Genomic DNA, 20,608 nt, shown 5'->3' on the forward strand with positions numbered 1-20,608 from the left:
GCGGAAATAACCACGTGAGCAACACGAACACTGCTTTGTTACTACGAAGAGTTATAGTGCTACTTTACGAGCAACCAGGCTCATGCCCATCTCCTCCCTATTTCTCTAAGCGTACCTTTACATCGGCAGGAAGAATTCCTCAGCTACGGACGCATTTGCTCTTTTATGGCGACGACGGCAACGCTGGTCCCTGGCCAAAATATTGCAGTCAACAAGTTCAACGTCCAGGTAGAGCGGTATCTTTCACAAGGTGCGTTATATTACTTTCTTTTGAGAGGGCTATTCCTCAGGCCAGCGTCAGGCGGTTTTGCCCATGTGTATCTCGTACGGACAGCCACACCGGTGTACAACACGACACACCATGTTCTCAAACGCATTGCTGTTCCTAATGAAGGCATGTTGACTGAAGTAAAGCAGGAAGTGGACGTTATGGCAAGTGAAATCAGCCAGAGATTCTTCCGGTTCTTCATCCTTTGAGCAGAGACTACTGAAGGGCCATCCAAACATTGTTCATCTCATCGATGCTGCCTGGCATAGGCTGCCGAACGGGACATACGAAGTATTCATTCTGATGGAATTCTGTCCTGGTATGCGCCGGTCGTTATTGTATTGCGCATTTGTAGCTGATCTGTTGATGTAGGAGGTGGAATCATCGATATGATGAACCGACGACTGCGCGAGCGCTTGACTGAGGCTGAGATCTTGACTATATTTGTCGATGTCTGCGAAGGTGTTGCCCACATGCATAACTCACGGCCCCCACTTTTACATCGCGATCTCAAAGTTGAGAACATCCTTCAGGCGTCAGCGACCTCTTACAAACTATGTGACTTTGGTTCTGCGGCCACAGTCTCCAAAGTCCCGACTAATACTCAAGAATTGCGTGCTCTTGAAGCTGATCTAAACAGGCATACAACCTTACAGTATAGAGCCCCTGAAATGGTCGATTTGTACCTCCGTAGACCAGTCGACGAGAAGAGCGATGTCTGGGCGCTTGGCGTCCTGCTGTATAAGCTTTGCTATTATACAACACCATTCGAGGAACATGGTCCATTGGCTATTCTCAACGTGTCTTATAAAATACCCCCGTATCCCGTCTATTCCCTCCAGATGAATGCTTTGATTGGTGCGTGACTTAGAAACCATCGTTGATCTAGCTCATGATATCCATAGCATCTATGCTTCGAGAACACGGGACCCACCGACCTTCTGTCTTTGAACTTCTTACCAGTGTTCATAAATTGCGTGGAACTGTCTCTTCATATCGTTACAATCATAATCCCGCTCCCCAACCGCTGTCACCACGCATTCAGTCCTCGTGGAAGCCGGTCCCATCTCCGCACCCTTTAGACACCACAATTTCTTATCGTGCTGCACCACAACTTGCCCTTGGTGCAAAATCTTTTACGCCATCTCCATCTCCTTCGAGAAATGCTGGCCTCCAAGCGCGAGATAAAGTGTTGGAGGCCATAGCCCCTATGCGACGAGGGCGTCCTACGCGCGATCAGGATTCAGGATCGACGTCGTCCAAGGAGCAGTGGCTAAACGATGATTTTGGAGCTGAGGAAGAGAAGGCATGGAAGTCTGCCGTAAAGACTGCCAATCCCCCAAAGAACAACTCAAAAGACGATGCATGGGCAATCTCATTACAATCGAAAAGCCCAGCAACCCTATCCAAAGGATTCGGTGATGACTTCGCAACTAAACTCTGGGATGAGTTCGAATCAGGACCTTCCAAATTTCCGTCTCAGCTTTCATCTCCTCGCCCGCATGATACCGCACCTAAATTGCCAGCTCGGCAGCCTACGGCTGGCTCAACAACAGAGCATTCTAAGCTGACTTCAAGTGTTCGCAGCAAAGATGCATTTGAAGGTCTTGGGTTTGCCATCTCTGACAAGAAGCCGGCACCGACACTCGGGGAGGCTCGAAAGCTAAGGACTGGACTGGCTGTCATAAGCCCGGCGTCCCATAGTTTTGGATCTTCTGACTTTTACAATAGTGCCATTCGACCATCCATGTCTCCTCGCCCGTCATATCTTACTTTACCCGATCCCGCCCCTCTTAAACCGTCTGGTTCCGGCTCTTCATGGAGCTCTCAGCCGCCATCTTCTAGGCCAGATTCTCAGGTAGATTCAGCAGCCGAAGCCAGGTTCCCATCACTAGAGGAACTGGATGCCAAGTTTGGTGGCAGCGGCGCAGATTCCAGACCATTACCTGTTCCGCCTGGGCGGCAGTCCCCAATTCCATCACGAATGGGTGGCTTGCCATCACGCGACGGATCTGCCTTTGGTAGACGAGTGTCTTCTAGGCTACCTCAACTGGGAACGCAGTCATATGGTCAGAACAAAGTTCGGTCTGAGCAGGTTATGAGTGCTGCTGTGCAGGATGCTCCAAAGAGTATCGGTGACAGGGGTACCCAAGTCGAAAGGGAGACAGGCAATGTTAACGGCGAGGCATCATCAGCGAAGTCAACTGAGAGCTCCTTCAAGCGTCCTGTACTGATAAGGAAACACCACAGCTCAGTGACTAAGAAGCCTTCAGATGCCAATGACTTGCTAGAATCACCGAGTCGCGGGGTGAGAGTAGCTGCCGCCACATCAGTATCGCCGTCGGGAGTGAAAACGCCTCGTCTTCCTCCAAGACCGTATCCTAAGCCGACTCAAAGCAAGGACTGGCTGACAGGGGACGATGAACCAGAGTCAATACCATCTCACTTCACAACACCTACACCTGCGTCGTCTGACGGGTCCTATCCCGTTCTTCGTCGGTCACCGAGTAAACGGGCGTCTTTCATTGAGAAGAGTGGTTTCTCCATACCCGAGGCTGTCGTTGCGCAGACTGACACTGTCCTATATCCATCACCTCCAATAGAATCTCCAACCTCATCCACTGCCAGCGGTGCTCCATCTACCTTATCATTATCACGCGCCAATCGAGTATTCCCGCCTTTAGATACAACCACACCCGAACTTCCTCTTGACGGGGGATTGACTGACAACTGGAGTCCAGTCGCCCCCAAAATGCAGCAGAATAAGGAGGTGGAGTCATCTTCAAGTGCAGATGAGGGTCCTGAGGAAGCGAACCGTTATATTCCATCTTCAACTCCCAAAACGCCTGATCAGAGACAGGGACGGTCAAGGAAGGGAAGACAAAGTTCTGTTCATAATTTAGTCGATTTGTGGGGTGGTGGCACTGCCGTCAAAGATCGCGAGAAAGAGAAGGAGTCTACGCGGGTGACCATCACGCCCAAGACCCCTGTGTCATCTGCTGGTGACTTGAAGACACAACGCAGACTGACAACAGAACCATCGCGTCTCACGGAGACTAAGAGTGACAAACCGGCACCATCTGCTTCGCCTATACCGCTGCTTTCCTCTGTTGGGCACATTGCCCGGTCACCTTCGATGTCTAGGACTGCGTCTTCACAGCACACAAAACAAACATCTGCTATATCCGCGCCGCCACCTATATCTTCACGTAGTCGACCTCAATCCATGTTCGTCTTTCCATCGAAGGCTCCGGAAACGCCTTTACCCTCTTCTGTGTCTCTCTCTGGATTATCAATACCAGAAGAGCGAACATCACGGCCGATTCGTCGAACTTCTATTACCGACATGGTTCAGAAGTATGAGAATATCGATGCCAATGCGAGAGTATTCTTGACGAAGTCTTCCGGTCTGAAGACGCCTTCACATTCTCTGGATGATGGGAAGAACTCGACATCGATGGGAACGTCACGAAACGACCAAGTCGACGGGAAGATAGCATTACTCGTTTCAGATGAGGCAACACCTAGTCGAACTTCCTCCGTCGGACTTCTTTCTCATATGTCGACCATTAAATTTCCTTCACGGTCGTCACCCATGCCAGTGGCGGGTGAGAAAGAGGAAAGTGTGTCTGCTCCTCCTCTTCGATCGCGGCAGGTCTCTGTCAAACCTGCTACTCCAGCGGAGCCCTCAGGGAAGTCGACTGAGGATGATACGGCGTCGCGCAGCGGTGAAAGGCGGACGCCGTCCCCGGATAAGCCGTATCAGGGTGTAGGGAAACTAATTGATCAATGGCAGCGGAAGGCAGAGAGTAACGCTACGCGCACGCCTGTCAAGAGAGATGGGTTTGTAGCCAAACGAGCGGGTTTGGTTAGTGGCGGCATTGGTAGAAGTCACTGAGACATTGTTTTTGGATTCTACTGTACTGATAAGTGGAGATTACATTATTGCATTGAGCATGGAATACACGAACTGACACGACAAACGAGAACAGATACAGGAAGAAATGGTTAGGAAGTGCCAGATTCCGAGTCTGATAGTGAGCCAACATGAAAGGAAGACTGGCGTTGGGGCTCTCCTCGAACTCGAGGCTGTCCCATCAGTGCTCTAGCACCTTCCCTGCCTTTACCCATCTCCCAAGTGGTGGCCTCTTCGGTATACATGTTTCCCCTCATCCTTTCTGTGTTGCCGCCTATGCCCATTTCGAAAGCAGCGGCATCCGCTCGTGCGAGATTAGATTGGGTGGGATGGATGAAGATATGGTCGGGTTTAGATTTTGAACGAGGCCGTGAATGGGTGGGCGTGGAGGAAACGTGGGCGTCGTTGTACAGCAAAGGCTCTTCCACCAGCGAGTAGGAGCTGTGTGAAAACTTAGAACGGTAGATAAGGATAGAGTGGCAGCCTACTCTTTCTCCTGCGATAAATGCTTAGGGATATTTTGGTACTCGATGAAGAATTGCGCAATGGAAAGTGTGCCAACCTATATCGCGAGGAATGAGCAAACCGTCTCGGTGCCAAGGGTCCAGTTCACCAGCACCAGTATCAGTCTGGTTACACACGGGCGTCAGTTCAATGTTCAGCACAACAGGAAACCTATGCTCACCCAACATGGAACGACATGGCAATCAACATATATGCTCTACAGTATTTCAGACAACGGAGCCATTGGTCGTACAGAAACAGACTCACAGGCGAAGAAGTGTCGCAATTCCATACAACAGCGCCTTCCAAAACGCATGCCTCCAACGTATATTCCTAGTCCAGGCGGGACGCCATCCATTATTTGACACGAAGGTGACCAGCCAAAAAGTAGAAAAATGAGATGACAGAAAATGTCAAGGATTGGCGCACACACCTCTCTGCGAAGCACACAACGATAGTCAAAACCGAACCCATCAAAAATTTCACGAGCGAGTCGAGATATATCCCAGAGAACAGGACATGGGATCCTTTGAGCGACCAATGCAAGAAGTCCTGCCATTCAGAATCCATGTTGGAAGTAGGAAGAAACGGTGGAAATAAAAGGAAGGAAAGCTGCACGACGAAATCAAGATCGCCACAAATATAGCGTGCTAGTGAACGATGGTAGCAAGTAGTAGATAAGGTGCAAATTCAAAAGATGAGAAATTGAGGTAAGATGGTTGTTTGCTGCGCGCCGCAAGCTTTCAATTGGATACGAGTGGAACCGTCCCTCAAGGGAAATCAACGTGTCTCTATGACGATCCAGAGCAGGCACAGATCCGTGAAGAAGACGACACATCTACAAGTACAACTAAAGCGATACTATACAAGTAATTCATTCATGGCAGTGGCGGCACCGACTTGGCACGGCGCTCAGCAGCTTGGACTTTGATCTCCAACGCCCTTTCTGTCCTCCACTCGCAATCGGACATATATTCACATGAACTGGTTTCCATAAGTTCTAGGCAGTTGCGGATACAAAACAACTCACTTGCACCGCCAAGTCTGGGTTGCACTGACTCCTCTTGGTCTTCTACGGCCCATCCACCAGTCTAGTACACCGGTAAGATAATCGTCCAAGAAGTCGTCGTCGAGATTGAATTCTTTGGTACCAATGATCTTGTAGAGATCAACAGCCTTAAATGTTGATGCTGATGGTTCAAACACTGGAGGTATTGCATCTAATTTTGGGAAAATGCTCAAGGCATAATTTCCAGATATCGTCAGGAACGCACCGTTAGAAACACTCTTCCCGGATACGTCATTAAGGTGCCTCAACCATGATTCCTGGAGCGCCCACAACAGCTCAGCAGAACTCTCCTCCGTATCAAGATCAAAGATTTTGTTCGGTGGGCTAGACAAGAATTGGGAGATACTGGGATCCCGCGCAGGGCTCGGGGTCGTAATATCTTCTTTGAATTCCAACGGTTGCTGGCGACGATAGATTAGCTGAAGACACGGATCAATGCCGGGTATATCTAATTCCAAAGTGGCGTTCCTCCAGAAAACAGTGAGATCATCAAGGCAAGTAAATGCGGGGTAGGTCCCCAATGAGCTCCCTGCTTGAGAGAGGAATGTCTCAGAAAACGGCCGCGCCGGATCGACATTAGTCTCGTCCCAGAGTCTTGTGAAGTCAAAAGGGATTTCAGGGGATATCAGCGAGGATAATAGTCGATGGTATAACATGAGTTGTAAACGCGAAGGAAGTGCATCTTCGTCTGAGGGCAAAGATTCACGGCGTCGTGTCTTGGTCTCTATCAAATGTAGGGTGTGCTGATAGCAACGAGGAGCTGTTAAGTCTTCTGTTTGGCTCTCGTCGAATGCTAGATCGATGAATTTACAGTCAGATGAGGAGGCAAAATGTGTATTAACACTTTGCCCTTTGCTTAGCTTGAAGAGTTGACGGCGCTTCTTGCATTTACGCGGGGTCGACGCGGGACTTCGAAGACGCTTTGGACTGTCTGGAGACCCGGCAGTTTCTCTGATTAGTTCATCCTACAGTGGAATTATTGATGTATTAGGTGCCTGGAGATGGCTGACTTACAATTATCCCTGTAATAATATGTCCTTGAACAAAACCGAAGACAGGCATTTCACGCTTCATGTCTCACGTAAAAAAAATGGGCTCAGTCTAGGCAAAAAGTACGTACTGCATGTCCTTGGGCGAGAAGAGAGTGTATCGATAACAACATATCGACAATACTGCCAAGCACGTAAGTTGGTATTCCGTTTCAAAGAATGTCTAACGTACCGTACTCCCCAATGTTCTTCGTCAGTGGCGACTTGAACAACGGTTTTCTCCGGATTCAGCTCCCGCTCCAGTTTTTTGTGTACGAACTATGTAACAGTAAGCATGGAATACCAACAGAACTGATAACAGAAGCGCACCGTTCCCCTCTTCAGTACTTTGTTATTGACAGCCGCGACATCTTTCTTGACGGACATGTCTTTTCCATTCCGCGAGACAAATGACGCAGGTCTATGTTCCAGACTCTTCCAACGCTTTTGCAACAAGCCGTATTCAAATTGTACTTCACACCTTTGATTTCCATAAGTGCACTTCCCAGTACCATAACCAAAAACCTTACCAGGCTGGGCCAACTAGATCAGAGACTGATAACCTCTTGTAAAAGCGAAACCGTTCATACATGCTACGGGTATCCACTGGGGCTTCAGGAAGGGCATCTTCATCCTCGACCGCGATTTCAACCTTCGGCATCCCCTTTGACGTCGTTTCTCTCGATGATGCAAAGTTGCTGGCGGCGTCGATTACAGCATAATCCGCCTCGGTGAGAGTACCAAGACCGCCGTCTGAAAAGTCGCTGCTGTCCGAACGTAAAGGCATTTCCTCAAGGCAAAAAAACCGCCAAGAAAAACGCGTCGTAGAACCAACGGTATACAGACTGAGAAAGAGGCTAAGTTGACTGACGTACACACGCGACGATCACATGATAACGATCAAATTATCGAACCAGATATACGACGATCCACCCTGTTCAGTTGCTCTCAAACGTTTAGAAAAAAAGAAAAAAAAAAGGGAGGAACACTGGCGATTGCAGGATGTATTACCCTGCCTTGGCTCATGAGGCGGTGCAGAAATCTGGTCCCTGAGTTTCAATACAGATGGATACCTCCGGCTCTTCTAGCTCTTCTGGTATCCCCGTCACACAACTTTATGAATTATCCTCGCATTATCTACTGAAATACTGAACCATAACCGTCGTGTACTGAGTAGAATGTACCTAAACCGGTTCCGAGTCGATCGAATGTAGGTGGTGCAACTCAACAGGGGTGAGTCCATGCTTTCAGGATCCTGATAAACATCTGACCTCATTTCATGCATACAGCACCGCAGCTTTCGTATAAATAAGTACACTGGCAACAGCAAGGTGCCGCAATATCTGGCTTTCCGTCCCACCTTTCTGTGTTATCAAGTATGTCTGACAACGGTACACTCCCCGGCTACGGTACGAACTTCTGGAAGCCTTGTTGAGTGTGTTCTGAGCAGCTCTTAGTGGAGGGTAGTTACTGGTACTACGCGCCTAATAAAGGTGCCCCAATCACATTTGCGGTACTATTTGGTATCTCTGGAATAGTTCACGCCTATCAGTGCTTGTGAGTTATACATTTGTCTGATTTTCTGCTCTCATATTATCCATTTAGTAAATATCACTGCTGGAAAGTTGGCGGCCTGCTTCCTTGGGCGGCGACTCTTTTCGTAGGAGCTTTCGTGGTTCGAGAGATAGGAGCTTACCACTATAACAACCTTGGCGTTTTTATTGCCAGTACCGTAATTTTTCTGGTTGCTGCGTATGTTGATTTTAACCTCTCCACCACCTGGCCTTTTTCCTGATTCCCAATCTGTTTCAGCCCTGTGTACGAGGGAGCCAATTACTTTCTTTTGGGAAGGATCTTATATTACGTCCCGTACAACTCCCCACTTCATCCCGGGCGTGTCGTGTCTACTTTTGTTGGTATCGACCTCATCATTGGAACGCTCACCGGGATTGGTGCCCCCCGCGTTGCCAATTCTTCCCTATCTCAAAGCATCATTGATTCTGGAAAGAATTTACTCAAGGCTGCGCTGTTGCTCCAGATTGCGTCCATGTGTACTTTTGTCGCCATCACCGCACGGTATCACTACAGATGCTACAAAACAGGGACGCTTCCAAATAACCTGCGCACCGTCCTCATCGTTCTTTACACAAGCTGCACACTCATCACGGTCCGCACCATATACCGTACCGTAGAGTACTTCGAAGCCGCCAGCTTAAACATTTATTCTAACATCCTCCACATCAGTCCATTACTAAAGCACGAATTTTACTTCTGGGTGTTTGAAGCAATGTTCATGTTCTTGAACACCGTGCTTCTAAACACATTCCATCCTTCACGCTTCCTACCCGTAAACAACAAGATATATCTCGCCCAGGACGGAGTTACAGAGATTGAAGGGGCAGGATACGAGGATAAGAGACACTTTCTTTTGACTCTTTTTGATCCTTTCGACATCGTTGGCATCATCACCAAAAGGGATAAGACAGAGATGTTTTGGGAGAAGGATGGCAGCGGGGATAAGATCGATGCCTGAGCTAGGCTATTACTTCATCATACCAATAATTCTTCTACGCTGCTTATTGTTGAACGCGTTCATACGGAAAAATGACCATATCTTGCGCCGATTGAACAGTGGTTTTACAATCGCCAAACGACCACTGACTTCAAGCCTTGCAGTGAACAGTATCTGCTGAAAGCTAGGCCACCTGTGGTTCATATTGTCAGACCCGAAGAACTAGCGAGAAAAAAAGCGGTTATGCAGTATTTGGCTTAGCCGTTATGAACTTCGGCTGTTGCGGTCCAATACTTGTCTTTCCGTTCCTTATTTTCCTCCACCAATTTGGCCCGTCCTTCATGAATTCATGGCGTTCAATGTTATTGATTACGGCAAGTGATCCGAGATCGAGCCTTTGAGACGGAGACGTCTTGACAAGAGTCTTTCCTGCAGCTTTACGTCTCTCCACCCAAGACGGAAAACCCAGATCTTAAAACTGTCGTCACGCAATAGGGCAATGACTGAATAAGTAAAATTTTGTCCTTAACCCGCGCTATACTTACCCGTGAGGTAGTAGAAATTCATCGATTCATATCGAGCGCGATATGCTCCATCAGAAGCTCTCATTCACTCATGAATATGCATGCGTACCTACCACCTGGACTCTCTGTATTCCTGATGATTGTCAAATCTGGGTTGTTGGACAGTTCGTCTGATGACAATACGATGCTACAAGCAGTCTTTTGGCTCTCAGGACTCTTATTCTTGGACTAAGGGGCGTCTCTAGAACAAAGAGAGGCAGGCTCGCGAACGAGGTGAGTGATCTGGACTTGAAGCAAACCACCGCTAATATTCCGCTCCTCATTCAGGTTCTCAATGTAATGGTTTTAGATAGTATAATCTTCATAAGGACAACGTCGATATCCGCCTTAGACCGCAAAAATTCAATCGGTAGACTGCTAATCCCCTAGTGTATGGGCACAGCCCGGAGAGGCCTTTCAGTTCATATGTTGCAGCGACGCTTTCGGTATTCTGGTTCCCTGACCTACGCGTCGTGCTTCTTGTGTACATTCTGTCCATCCGCTTGGGTTGGCTGTTAGCACTGATAGGGTAAGAGCCATACGGTCGTACTGTATTGACATTCCAGCGTCCGGACCGTCGAGGCTCTCCAGCGGAGCTCCATCTCTAGGAGAATGCGGTCTATGCCGTCAAGACGGAAACTCGAGGGCAAAGGGATTAGCCATCGTCTTCGTTAACGGAAGTGTCGCCAGTCATGAAGAACAGGTGTACATTCAATGGAGTATAGTTGAGGCCAGGTGGTTATGAGAGAGAACGATGATGTGGTCATTTGTCTCTGCCGAAAGCTCTCTAACATCTAGGGAAGATGAAAATTGCCCTCTTTGCTCAATATCCGTAACAGAAACGACTCCTAGGCGCTGTGAACGTTCACGGCGGTGCCTGATCTGTACTTCGACTTCGCGACTGTGTGCTGGGCCGATCGCGATGTACCTTCTGACGCCCAGGGCAGAACTCTGAGCAAGATGCTTGCTGTCATTCTACCGCGGTTTTTGCCTAACACAACATGACAACGCGTTTCATGAACCCTCTACAGGAAATAGGACGTACACGAAGGAATGTCATTCTTCTTGGAAAGGCAAATCAACCGACACGCCAGTTGGGCAGAAGTGCCGCAGGTTTATATATGTATGCTCACGGGGTCGTGATGGATAATTTACGGCGGCATCTCAGGATATTTTCGGATTGTTGACGTTGAATGAATGATGAGGCGTATGCAGCGAAAATGCCAATGGCTGAGCCAAGGCTTGGGCTTCAAGTGGTAATACAGTTTTACAGTCATCTCTTTTTTGCCGTGGTTATGCCGACTTTGACACTATTAATATCGTCTCGTCATAGGCCTGCTGGCGCGGTGTGGTTGATTTGTTGGTCTTGGAAGAGTATAAAAGAAGCTCATTCTGCCACACCACTCCCCAACTCAAGTCCCTGAACAAATAATCTTTGAGTCACTAAAACATGCAGTTCACATATTTCATCTCCCTCGCTGTCCTCTCCTCCACTCTCTTGACTGGTCACTGTGCAGCGCTACCAACATCGAGGGCGAGCGCTACTTCTAATGTTTGTAATCTTGTGGCCTAGGGGTTGTTTTTGCTTATGTTTTCTCTGGCAGGCTTGCGTTCTATCCCCCAATATCGTCAGCAGTAAGCATCCTTCACATAACGACACAAGCGCACTGACTAGTGAGTTCCAGCTAACTACGTTGCCAACCCCGTATGATATTCTTGCTCACCTTTCTAAACACAACCGCTAACATAAGTATTCAGCCCGTGGTTCAGGACGTTACTGATGGACAAGTGTATGCCTCTTCCTTAGAAATAGATGTTCTCGCTGACCACGATCGGCAGTGGCGTCGCATTCACGCTCGATATCACCGTTATGGACGTGACTACTTGCGAGCCCTTCTCTAATGCGATGGTTGAACTCTGGTCTGGTGAATTGGCTCGCCCGAGCGCGCCTGATCCAGACTGACCGTCGACTTTTTGAAATTGCAGCTAACGCCACCGGATTCTACGGCGATTTCCTTCGCGGGGCTTACACTACGGCATGGAACGGCATTGCTGAATTCCAGGTGCGCCCCCCAAGGCCGCGATCACATTGGCACTCATGTATTCGTCGTGTAGACCATATTCCCTGGATATGCCTCAGATGGCGCCAATCACATGAATATTGCCGTCCACCAGACTTCGGACATCTCTTCGCCCATTATTCACACTGGAGAGCTGTTTTTTACTGACCCTTGGACTAACATCATTGCCATGTCGACCCCTTACAACGAGAACACCAACGCTCGCATCATGGATGCTCAGGACCCGGACTATGTCATGGCTAACAGCAATGGAAGCAATGCCATTATCAGGTGTGTGCCACCGACAGTGGTGTAGTTAGAGACGACTGATAGTCGTTATCCAGTGTGTTGTCCATCCAAGATGACTGGCCCACAGGTGAAATGGTATTTTGGCAGTCATTTGTCCGTCCGCTGATTATCGACCCACAGGCATTATTGGAACAATCAGTAGGCTTTCCGCTCCGCTACTCCTGATTTTTGCATTGCTGACTGACCCCAGCCGTTGGGGTGGATCCATCGAACGTTGCTGTCTAAGTGTTTAAATGAATTTGTAAAAGTAATTGAATTGAAATTAACGCGACGCGTACTCACATGGCAATGACGAATGGGATCGCCGAAAAGATGAGTCAGATTAGGTGACGTGAACAAAAAAAAGTGGTCTCATCTTGAATGCCCAATTGAGGAATGGCCGTGCGAAATACAAATTGAATAGAGCGCCGTTCTCGCCACTACTTTTCGAACGTCCATGAATCGTCATCCCACACCAAGTCGTGCCACTACCTGACCTTTTATACTCGCTTTTCCTTTTGTTTCCTTCCTTCAATCGCGACGACGTCCGACCTGTCTTTGACATCCCGAACTTCGGAGAGATAATGCTTGATTCTTTTCCTGTTTTCTTATCCTAGTCTATTGGTTCATTTATCTATTCGAACGAAACAACAACGACATGCCTGTTACGACCACTTCACCATCTTCTCCGTCTTTTTTCGTTACCTTCGTCGCCGGTGCACTCAGCTCCATTGGTCTCGGAGTGGTACGTTTCTAATTCCTTTGCCATAAGTCAATCAGCTTCTGACTCGGATATAGAGCGTAGTTGCTGTATGGTTTATATGGCTTATGCCCGATGCAAAGGCTGCCGTCCCCGAATTAACGAAAAAGACTTCGCGTAAAGCTCGCCGATGTTCAGCTCCCCCTGCTCTCTCTTCTTCTTCTTCACGTCGGCAAGCATCCATCCTTCGTTCCCGCAGCCGAGCAGCCCTCATCTTGGAGCCGTCTACTCCAGACAGTACTCCCACCCGACATGTGTCTTTCTTGGAATCTCAGATCAGGTCCGGAAACTCTAGACGGTTTTCGGCCCCCGCTGGGGAAGTAAAGCGCGAATCCGACGAGAATTTACCATCCCAATGTGACTCTAGTCCTCGGTCATCCTCATCGACACTCGTTTCCACCCAGATTCTCATTAAACCTATGTTGGCGCTCTCCCCTAGCGTTGCAGAAAACGGAGACGGTTCAGCAGAATCCGATTCCTCTCGCCGATCTTCCCTTCGCTTGCCAAAGATGAGGAATCCTTTCAGAAGCAAGAAACGAACTAGTGAAGAACGAACGTCACTTAGTAGGTCCACCCATCTGCCTTGCTCGATCATTCTGCTGATTTGCGACACTCTAGATTTGATTGAATGTCCTAAACCTACTCGGGTATCCAACCTGTCTACTTCATGGCAGCGTTGCCGACAACAATCTGTCTCAAACGTCGTTACTGCCTCTCCACCGACCGAATCGGCTGCACGCCCTCCATTTCGCCGCTTCTCAGGTACGCGTGTAGTATCGAAGCCGGCGGGCTCATCACCCACAGCAAATTCATATTTTTCTTTTAAACCATCCCGGAAATCATCAAATCCCACACCAGCACCACGCACTCAACCTTATCAGTATCCCTATTTCGCTACCCCTCCTACGGGCGCTAAGATATATATCAAAGCGCTACCGCAGTCTGAAGGCGGTAGCACCAGTAGTTCAAGCAGTGTTGACTCCGCCGCAATTGCGACGCCGGAGTCCACCCGGAGTATTGAACGCAAAGAGGTCAATGCGCAGGCACAAGCCTCCCTTGGCCACGAGAGACGCCCTACTCCTAAACGTAGAACGGCGAGCGAGAGCTGGACAAAGGACGCGCCCCCGTAGCAAAGGTTTTAAAATTACGAATGTATTATTTTATAATTTTGTGCGTTTCATCTCTTTCACTTTTTCTGTGTGGGCGATGAAACAAACATCAGATTCAGGGCATATCAAGGGTTGAACGCGGATAGAACAGTAACGATTTATAATGCAACAGTGTATTTCATAGTCACGCATGGCATCTTACATACCAAATAAATAGTTATACCAGTGAGATCTCCAATGATCCTCGATCTTTTAGTGATCTTCCGCAGCTAAGATCGTCTCGGATAAATCACGGTCAGCGTGGGTGCGGTTATTCTATTCCCGAGTCAGATGAATGCCGACACGGAGGCTCCTTTTTAAACCGGTTATCTGAGACCTACTCAACGAGAGTGAATATTTACTGAAGATGTCTGCTCACTGTCGGTTCCCCACCATGTCCGTAGGCAGCGATACCTTTGTTAGAATTGCCCATCCAGCTCTACAGCTTCAATCGCCCTCCACTGTATCCCTTCCTGGTACCGCAAAACCGTCTTCATCACCCAATACTTCGCATGTATGCTCCCGTCCGCGAACCACCTCTCCCTTTATCGAGTGGGATCTAGGGTCTTTGAATACCATTGGGTGGAGAAACCAAAGTAATGCGGCGGTCATGCTGATCGCTGCACATCTTCAGCCCCGCGCGCGCTGATGTATTTTTATCTTATTTTGGGTTTTATGAAGGTGAGTAACACTGACCATCTCGCTTCCATTTATTGACATATGCTTCTCAGAAAACACGCAACCCTCATTTTTGTTGCACAAGTCTCTATAACCTGTGTCTCAGCCTGCGCCTACACATGTACAATATATACTCCCAATTGGAGAAACATGTATAATATCACATCTAGACATCACCTTCTTCACTCACTCAGACCATCATGAGCTAGCAACGCAAGCATTGCCTCAATGACAGGATTATTAGGTCCTTGTCCTACAATCATACTTTCCTCGATGCTACACAGCAACTGGGCGTCAAGGAGACGGCTATGATTGTTGTCAGCGTCGTGATAACTTGAAATTAAAGTAACTTACCGTAAGTGATTAACAAGTATGCCTATTCGTGGCCATCCTTTGAGCTTCACTACGCCTTCATTTCCATCGATGCTTATTCCTCCTGCAATTTGGTTAACTGACACCGTTCCGCCGAACAGAAGCATTGCATATAATGGGACCTGAAATTTTGGTCAGTGTTCAGCAGTTTCCAAGAAGCCCTATAGTACCTCTGTCGCGTCCCTCAGAAAGACTTTGCTTGTCTTGACCTTAGTAAAGAATACTACATATTGCGACCTCCACGCCGAAAAATCGAAAAGAACACTGGCAGGGTGTAAAAACACCCTTTCGTTCCTGAGATCGTAGATTTTAAACTCCTTGGCCTTGTTTTCTCTCTGAACCGTTCCACCTTGGACCCTGTCATATTTCCTTGCCGACAGAGGCAAATCGACATGAGCGACTCTGGGCCACAGGCCGCCTAGGATGACCGCTTTGAGGAGGTTTGTATTTTCGCTGTTAATATTGATGGACGACGACGACGATTTGGAGTGTAGAGGGATGAAACCAATGGATATAAGGCAAGAAAGAAAATCGTTTCGGAGGTTAGAAATTTCGCGGATAGTGCTCGCTAATAAAAAATTCTGAAGGATGGATGTTAGACACGGTTGAATAGGAGAGCAACTCAACACATGGTTACACACTGCTTCGCAAAATCGACGAATTTCGCCTGACGATCTTCCTTCAGCTTGCAGCCGCATACACTCGTCATAGGCTCTGAGATCTGTCAGAAGATCACTATTTCCTTCACAAAAACGCGCCCGGGCCCTGACACCACAGTTAGCTACGCTAAGTTTTTATGCATTTACTTCTCCAAAACCTACCGCGAGGCTTCTTTGCGTTTTTCTAGCGGACTAACAAACAGTGGTTTTGATGATAGACATGCCACGATGGTGAGTACCGGCCCAAGGCACCGAAAGATCGTGCCGAGAACAAGCATCTAGATGACTACGTCAGGAAAAGAATTTCGCAAGAGAACAGACAAAAGAGTACTTTGGCTAATCGCAAATCTACTGGAAGTAGCGACTAAAACGTGTCAGCAAAGACCAAGACAGAGACAGATAAACGCACAAGATGCCGTCCTAGCGCTGTCAGTCTGCCTTGCCCGTCCATCGCCCCTAGGTTTTCCAATGTCGCCCAAGCTGTATCCATTGAACTGACGTCAGGAGGGGAGATGGCCTTTCTTAGGAAATGCTTCAGAAAAATGATATGAGTGTCCCATACTTAATGGACAGGGAAAAATACTTACTCTGACATCTTCGTCCTCCCTTGTTACTTTGACGGCAAGTAAAATATTTTCGAGTGGAACACGCAATATTTCTGGTACAACGAACTTGCCCATTTTCGATTCCTGTTTCCTGGTGTATAGTTTGTAGCATGTGCCTGGCTGGGTTCGACCTGCGCGACCCCGACGCTGTCTTGCCTCTGCCAAGGTAACCCATGTCTCCACCAAATGAGAAATACCTGAATCCCCGTCGTACTGAGTCTGCTTGACCTTGCCAGAGTCCACAACGCATATCACGTCATCGATAGTGATAGAGGTCTGCGGTAGGAAACGTTGTTCAGTAGGTCTAAACAGTACACTGCTCGGGGACGACTGACTTCCGCGACATTAGTAGCAGCTATGATTTTCCACTTGGTGGTCTTCATGAATACGCGCCGTTGTTCCTCGCTTGACAGATTTGCGTGGAGGGGCAAAATGTCCGCGGGAACACTCGACGGCAATACGCCTTTTACCATGTCCATACACTGTCGAATTTCTTGCACACCCGGAAGGAAAATGAGAATCCCCCCACGAGTCTTTGATATGGTGACAATGTGTTTGACTACTGCCGCAAGCATCTGTAGATTGCGAGTAAGCGAAGAATGCTTCTTCTCGACAATAGCTAACCTTATAATCGATGACGTTCGCCCGCGTGACATTTTGTAGGGCAGTAATGCACTCGTCACTCAATCCGATGGATACGTACCCAGCACGGAAAGCTTCCCGTTCTTCTCGACACTCCTTTTGCGCTGGCTTGACAGCTGACGGGCGATAGTCTATCAACGAAATAACGTCCTCCAAGTACCTGTGGATCATTGCATTAAGACGAAGAATTCTAGATATAGATAACCACCCACAGATCGGTTACTGGGTGTGTGAACCCGGGGATGGTTATTAGGGGGGCACCATCGAAGTAGCTGATAAACGTCTCATGATTGATAGTGGCAGACATGAGAACGACCTTGAGGGTCTTATTTTCCGTCAAAAGCTCCTTCAATTCGAGAAGCAAGAAGTCGCCGTCGACCGATCGTTCGTGTACCTGATTGTCATATTTCAGTACGAGAGAAAAAAAGGAAGTAATTCCATTGTACCTCGTCAACAATGATATGCGAAACGTCTTTCAGCTTGTCGCCGGAGCTGAGGCGTCGAAGAACCACACCCGTGGTGCAGAACAAGAGCTTGGTCTCTTGTGTTCTGGTGCTTTCGCCACGGATAGCATATCCTACTGAACCGTCGTCAAGGCGCTCATTAGATACACGAGATGCTACACCGATCGCAGATATACGTCTAGGTTGGGTAATGACAATAGACGCTGTCTTTCCCCGATTAGAGTCGATGAGAGAATCCAAAACGAACTGTGGCACTTTTCAAAAGTCAGCTTCTAGCTACTGACCATCCATTCTTAACTTACATTGCGTAGTCTTTCCACAGCCTTGTGTATAGCTAATCAGAGGAAGTTAAGAAAGCGACAGTTGTACCAACCTGTTTCTCCTACTACGAGGACGACACGATTATCTTCCAACTCTTTGAGGAAGTCATGCTTAGAAGCAAAAGCTGGCAACTTTTGTCTAATAGCCATGATATCCTCATATTGTGCTTTCTTTGTCTTCCGCAGGCCTTCATATTCCTCTTTGATTTTCTGAGCAGTCCTCCGGTCCTGAGAGTTATGATTGCCTCTTCTTCGACCAGTAACCTGTCCGATAGGAACATCCTCTAGCTCTAGATGCGATGCAACTTCTGAACGCCGCGAGAAGTGCTGGAAAACTGTAGATATACTGGGTGGTCCGTTGGTTTCTATCTTTGCCCATTCTTCATCCAGAATTGCTAATGCTGTTACGCAGAAGCCTCCGCCAGCATCTACCAGCTCGCCCGAACATAAGAGTAGGGATAACATATGAAGGCGAACATACGCGGGGACTTTGGAGGATGTCAGATACATCGGCATATAATCTACAAAAGAAATGGGTTGTCGTCGATTAGCCTAAACATAGCAAATACCTTGACGAGGAAACTCTTTAGCAGAGTATAGAATGTGCAACTGAATTGGTGCAGTAAAGAGAGGTAGGACGAGCTGGTGATCGTCAACATGGCCACCGAGATCCTCTACGTCTTGCAGGTCGATCTCGTAAGGTAATAATGCCTTGTTCTCATCGAATAGGCTCGTAATATCTTCACCAATAAGCCTCTGGCCCAAAGCAGCAACAAGAAGATCCCAAGAATTCATCAACCTCGAATCCGATAGACATTCCTGAACGACGTGAACAGGCCAACCAGCCTCTTTGGTCGCCTTATCTGCGACCCACCGCGTTTTCAGATCATCAGTTCCAACATGTACTGAAGTAATAAAAGAGTTGGAGGAATTGACTTCCGGTAGGAAACGTTCAGGAAGATCACACTCTGGTACATGGAGAACCAGATACTCGATGCATGCTTCTAGGAAACCTTGAGATGCAAGGAGAGTCGTTGAAATGGCAGACGGCTCTGAGACAAAATCAACCGCCTTCCCGGCTTGGATAGGCGTGAAACCCAAATGTTGTAACTTCTGACTTGTCGTCTTCATTTCTTCTTCCGGTATGTCCTTGGGAACTGCAGCGTGAGCACTTTTAGGGAGTGAGGCCCAACCCTGTCAGTTATTGAGCAAGCGTTCTCGTAAAAAAAAAAAAAACAAGGCGGCAGACCTGCTTGACAGCATCCTCAACCTGATCGCGTAGCTCATTAGACATCTTGACTTCAGGCCAGTTTTGGAAACCAGAAGACGCCTCAGATTTGTGCGAGTCTGATTTAGCTTCAGGTTCAGCGCGTTTTTCTGCTGCCTTTGCTTGTCGCCAATCTACCATTTTACGAGCGGTAAACGGATCAGCATCATACATCCATTTAAGATGTTCTGGTGCGTTTTTATGCTCTGCCGCAAGTTGAGTCCAATACGACCGTGGTCCTACGGGCAATACCCTGTTGAGCTGAATATCATTGCAAAACTGCCGAAACAGATTCATAAAGAGAAAATGCATCGATTAAGCCGTAGACGAACACGGTACAAGGCATATGTGGCACCCCAATGTCGAGCTTCCAGGGCGCTTGGCATCACGTACGGGGGATGTGGAGTTAGGCGAACAGACTCTTTCTCGGAGCTCTTCTTGTTTATTCGATTCAAGATGACAGTAAATGCCCAGTCGGCGCCTGTCTGACGCTGTTAAAAAAGGTACGTCAGCGATCCGAGAACTGCAGCGCCAGGGGGAACAAATCTTACCGTTTCGACAATAGGCTTCTCCCATCCATTCTTTTGGCACCTGCATTTTTTTTGTGTTTTGCATACCAATAATTTTCAGGCAAGTGATTGCAGAGGGAGTTTACCTTTCGTGTAGCAAACTCAAAGGATACTTCGACCCTGGAGGAAACAGAGACTTCTCTCGGTCTGTCGAGTCGCTTGGTTTATCTGAGGGTTTAGAAGAGTTTCCCGCATTTCCTGACTTTACGATCCCTTTACGGGGAGCCATAAGAATGTGAGAATGCAAGGAAAGATGGTGGTAGGCGAAATGCACAGCCACTACGACATTTAGAAGACAAAAAAAGGTGAGTCATCGACGATGCTAAAGTATATCCTCATGTTTTCTTCCGTTCAAAAGTAGATTTTCATCATTCAATAGTTAAAACACAAGTACATGATACAGTTGTCTAATGAGCAGTAAATTATACAGGCGAAAACTTGTGCGAAACCACAGGACAACTGAAACAAAGCGATTGAGGCAGGCTGCAGGACCGAGAAAGGCAGAGCCAGATTTTTAGAAAGGCTAAACGATGGGTTCCTAGTAGTAGAAGTAGTCCATCAGTATTTGAGTGTCTGCAGAGGTCGTGTCCATTAGAATTGGCATCGTTCTTGCTTTCTTTCTTGGAATATCTCGAGCCTGAAAGAAAATTAGCATCTACGATGGCACATAAGTTGTGATATGCATGCATTCAGGTCCACAATACCGGCTCCTTCCTTTCCTCTTAGTTGTTTTTACCTGGAAAGGACCTGGTGATGAGTATATGAATAAATCCACAAGCGACTGACGTACGGGGTCCTGCAACTTAGATAGCACCTTCTGCAGTACTGACCCAGGTCTATCCAGCTTTCGGTAACAGCGATAATAATTTCGCCAATTGGGCTTGCTTCTTCTCCAGATTCTTGGCGGTGACCTTCA

The 20,608-nt window shown here is 47.8% G+C and overlaps 7 protein-coding genes across 7 annotated transcripts; 4 read left to right on the forward strand and 3 right to left on the reverse strand.

The window, feature by feature from the left end:
- The first annotated feature begins 33 nt into the window (after positions 1 to 33).
- Positions 34 to 4,623, forward strand: BT62DRAFT_960247 (uncharacterized protein). Its single transcript, XM_043188543.1, has 5 exons — positions 34 to 250; positions 302 to 432; positions 482 to 587; positions 641 to 1,126; positions 1,174 to 4,623. The coding sequence occupies exons 1-5, from the start codon at positions 166 to 168 to the stop codon at positions 4,164 to 4,166; spliced, it is 3,801 nt and encodes a 1,266-aa protein (XP_043045720.1). The 5' UTR covers positions 34 to 165; the 3' UTR covers positions 4,167 to 4,623.
- On the reverse strand, positions 4,222 to 5,412 carry BT62DRAFT_290160 (uncharacterized protein). The gene is made up of 6 exons (XM_043180379.1): positions 5,122 to 5,412; positions 4,956 to 5,021; positions 4,870 to 4,905; positions 4,798 to 4,813; positions 4,673 to 4,746; positions 4,222 to 4,625 (listed from the first exon to the last, which is right to left on the reverse strand). Exons 1-6 carry the CDS (start codon positions 5,256 to 5,258, stop codon positions 4,277 to 4,279), a joined length of 678 nt encoding a protein of 225 aa, XP_043045721.1. The 5' UTR covers positions 5,259 to 5,412; the 3' UTR covers positions 4,222 to 4,276.
- Positions 5,413 to 5,457: 45 nt separating this feature from the next.
- BT62DRAFT_926433 (uncharacterized protein) lies at positions 5,458 to 7,662 on the reverse strand. Its single transcript, XM_043185041.1, has 7 exons — positions 7,316 to 7,662; positions 7,116 to 7,266; positions 6,979 to 7,064; positions 6,878 to 6,929; positions 6,772 to 6,825; positions 5,719 to 6,722; positions 5,458 to 5,672 (listed from the first exon to the last, which is right to left on the reverse strand). The coding sequence occupies exons 1-7, from the start codon at positions 7,570 to 7,572 to the stop codon at positions 5,567 to 5,569; spliced, it is 1,710 nt and encodes a 569-aa protein (XP_043045722.1). The 5' UTR covers positions 7,573 to 7,662; the 3' UTR covers positions 5,458 to 5,566.
- Positions 7,663 to 8,163: 501 nt separating this feature from the next.
- On the forward strand, positions 8,164 to 9,318 carry BT62DRAFT_999974 (uncharacterized protein; the record flags this gene model as incomplete). The annotated part of the gene is made up of 4 exons (XM_043190860.1): positions 8,164 to 8,194; positions 8,243 to 8,342; positions 8,391 to 8,537; positions 8,598 to 9,318. 4 exons carry the CDS (start codon positions 8,164 to 8,166, stop codon positions 9,316 to 9,318), a joined length of 999 nt encoding a protein of 332 aa, XP_043045723.1.
- A 1,795-nt stretch (positions 9,319 to 11,113) lies between these two features.
- On the forward strand, positions 11,114 to 12,516 carry BT62DRAFT_290266 (aromatic compound dioxygenase). The gene is made up of 10 exons (XM_043180380.1): positions 11,114 to 11,412; positions 11,465 to 11,495; positions 11,546 to 11,565; positions 11,619 to 11,648; positions 11,700 to 11,785; positions 11,847 to 11,923; positions 11,976 to 12,211; positions 12,265 to 12,296; positions 12,350 to 12,367; positions 12,420 to 12,516. Coding segments are annotated over exons 1-10 (567 nt in total). The 5' UTR covers positions 11,114 to 11,410; the 3' UTR covers positions 12,455 to 12,516.
- Positions 12,517 to 12,877: 361 nt separating this feature from the next.
- On the forward strand, positions 12,878 to 14,314 carry BT62DRAFT_290347 (uncharacterized protein). The gene is made up of 3 exons (XM_043180381.1): positions 12,878 to 12,953; positions 13,009 to 13,532; positions 13,587 to 14,314. Exons 2-3 carry the CDS (start codon positions 13,037 to 13,039, stop codon positions 14,096 to 14,098), a joined length of 1,008 nt encoding a protein of 335 aa, XP_043045725.1. The 5' UTR covers positions 12,878 to 12,953; positions 13,009 to 13,036; the 3' UTR covers positions 14,099 to 14,314.
- A 532-nt stretch (positions 14,315 to 14,846) lies between these two features.
- Positions 14,847 to 19,961, reverse strand: BT62DRAFT_1071389 (P-loop containing nucleoside triphosphate hydrolase protein). Its single transcript, XM_043178748.1, has 19 exons — positions 19,779 to 19,961; positions 19,675 to 19,714; positions 19,456 to 19,614; positions 19,106 to 19,402; positions 18,426 to 19,050; positions 17,910 to 18,377; positions 17,839 to 17,859; positions 17,519 to 17,790; positions 17,285 to 17,466; positions 17,055 to 17,232; positions 16,766 to 17,005; positions 16,413 to 16,706; positions 16,235 to 16,357; positions 16,157 to 16,189; positions 15,988 to 16,103; positions 15,808 to 15,931; positions 15,337 to 15,747; positions 15,149 to 15,288; positions 14,847 to 15,100 (listed from the first exon to the last, which is right to left on the reverse strand). Exons 1-19 carry the CDS (start codon positions 19,919 to 19,921, stop codon positions 14,977 to 14,979), a joined length of 3,990 nt encoding a protein of 1,329 aa, XP_043045726.1. The 5' UTR covers positions 19,922 to 19,961; the 3' UTR covers positions 14,847 to 14,976.
- Positions 19,962 to 20,608: the final 647 nt, after the last annotated feature.

Source organism: Guyanagaster necrorhizus (genome assembly GCF_019112545.1).
Source record: "Guyanagaster necrorhizus MCA 3950 unplaced genomic scaffold BT62scaffold_2, whole genome shotgun sequence".
Classification (NCBI taxonomy): domain Eukaryota; kingdom Fungi; phylum Basidiomycota; class Agaricomycetes; order Agaricales; family Physalacriaceae; genus Guyanagaster; species Guyanagaster necrorhizus.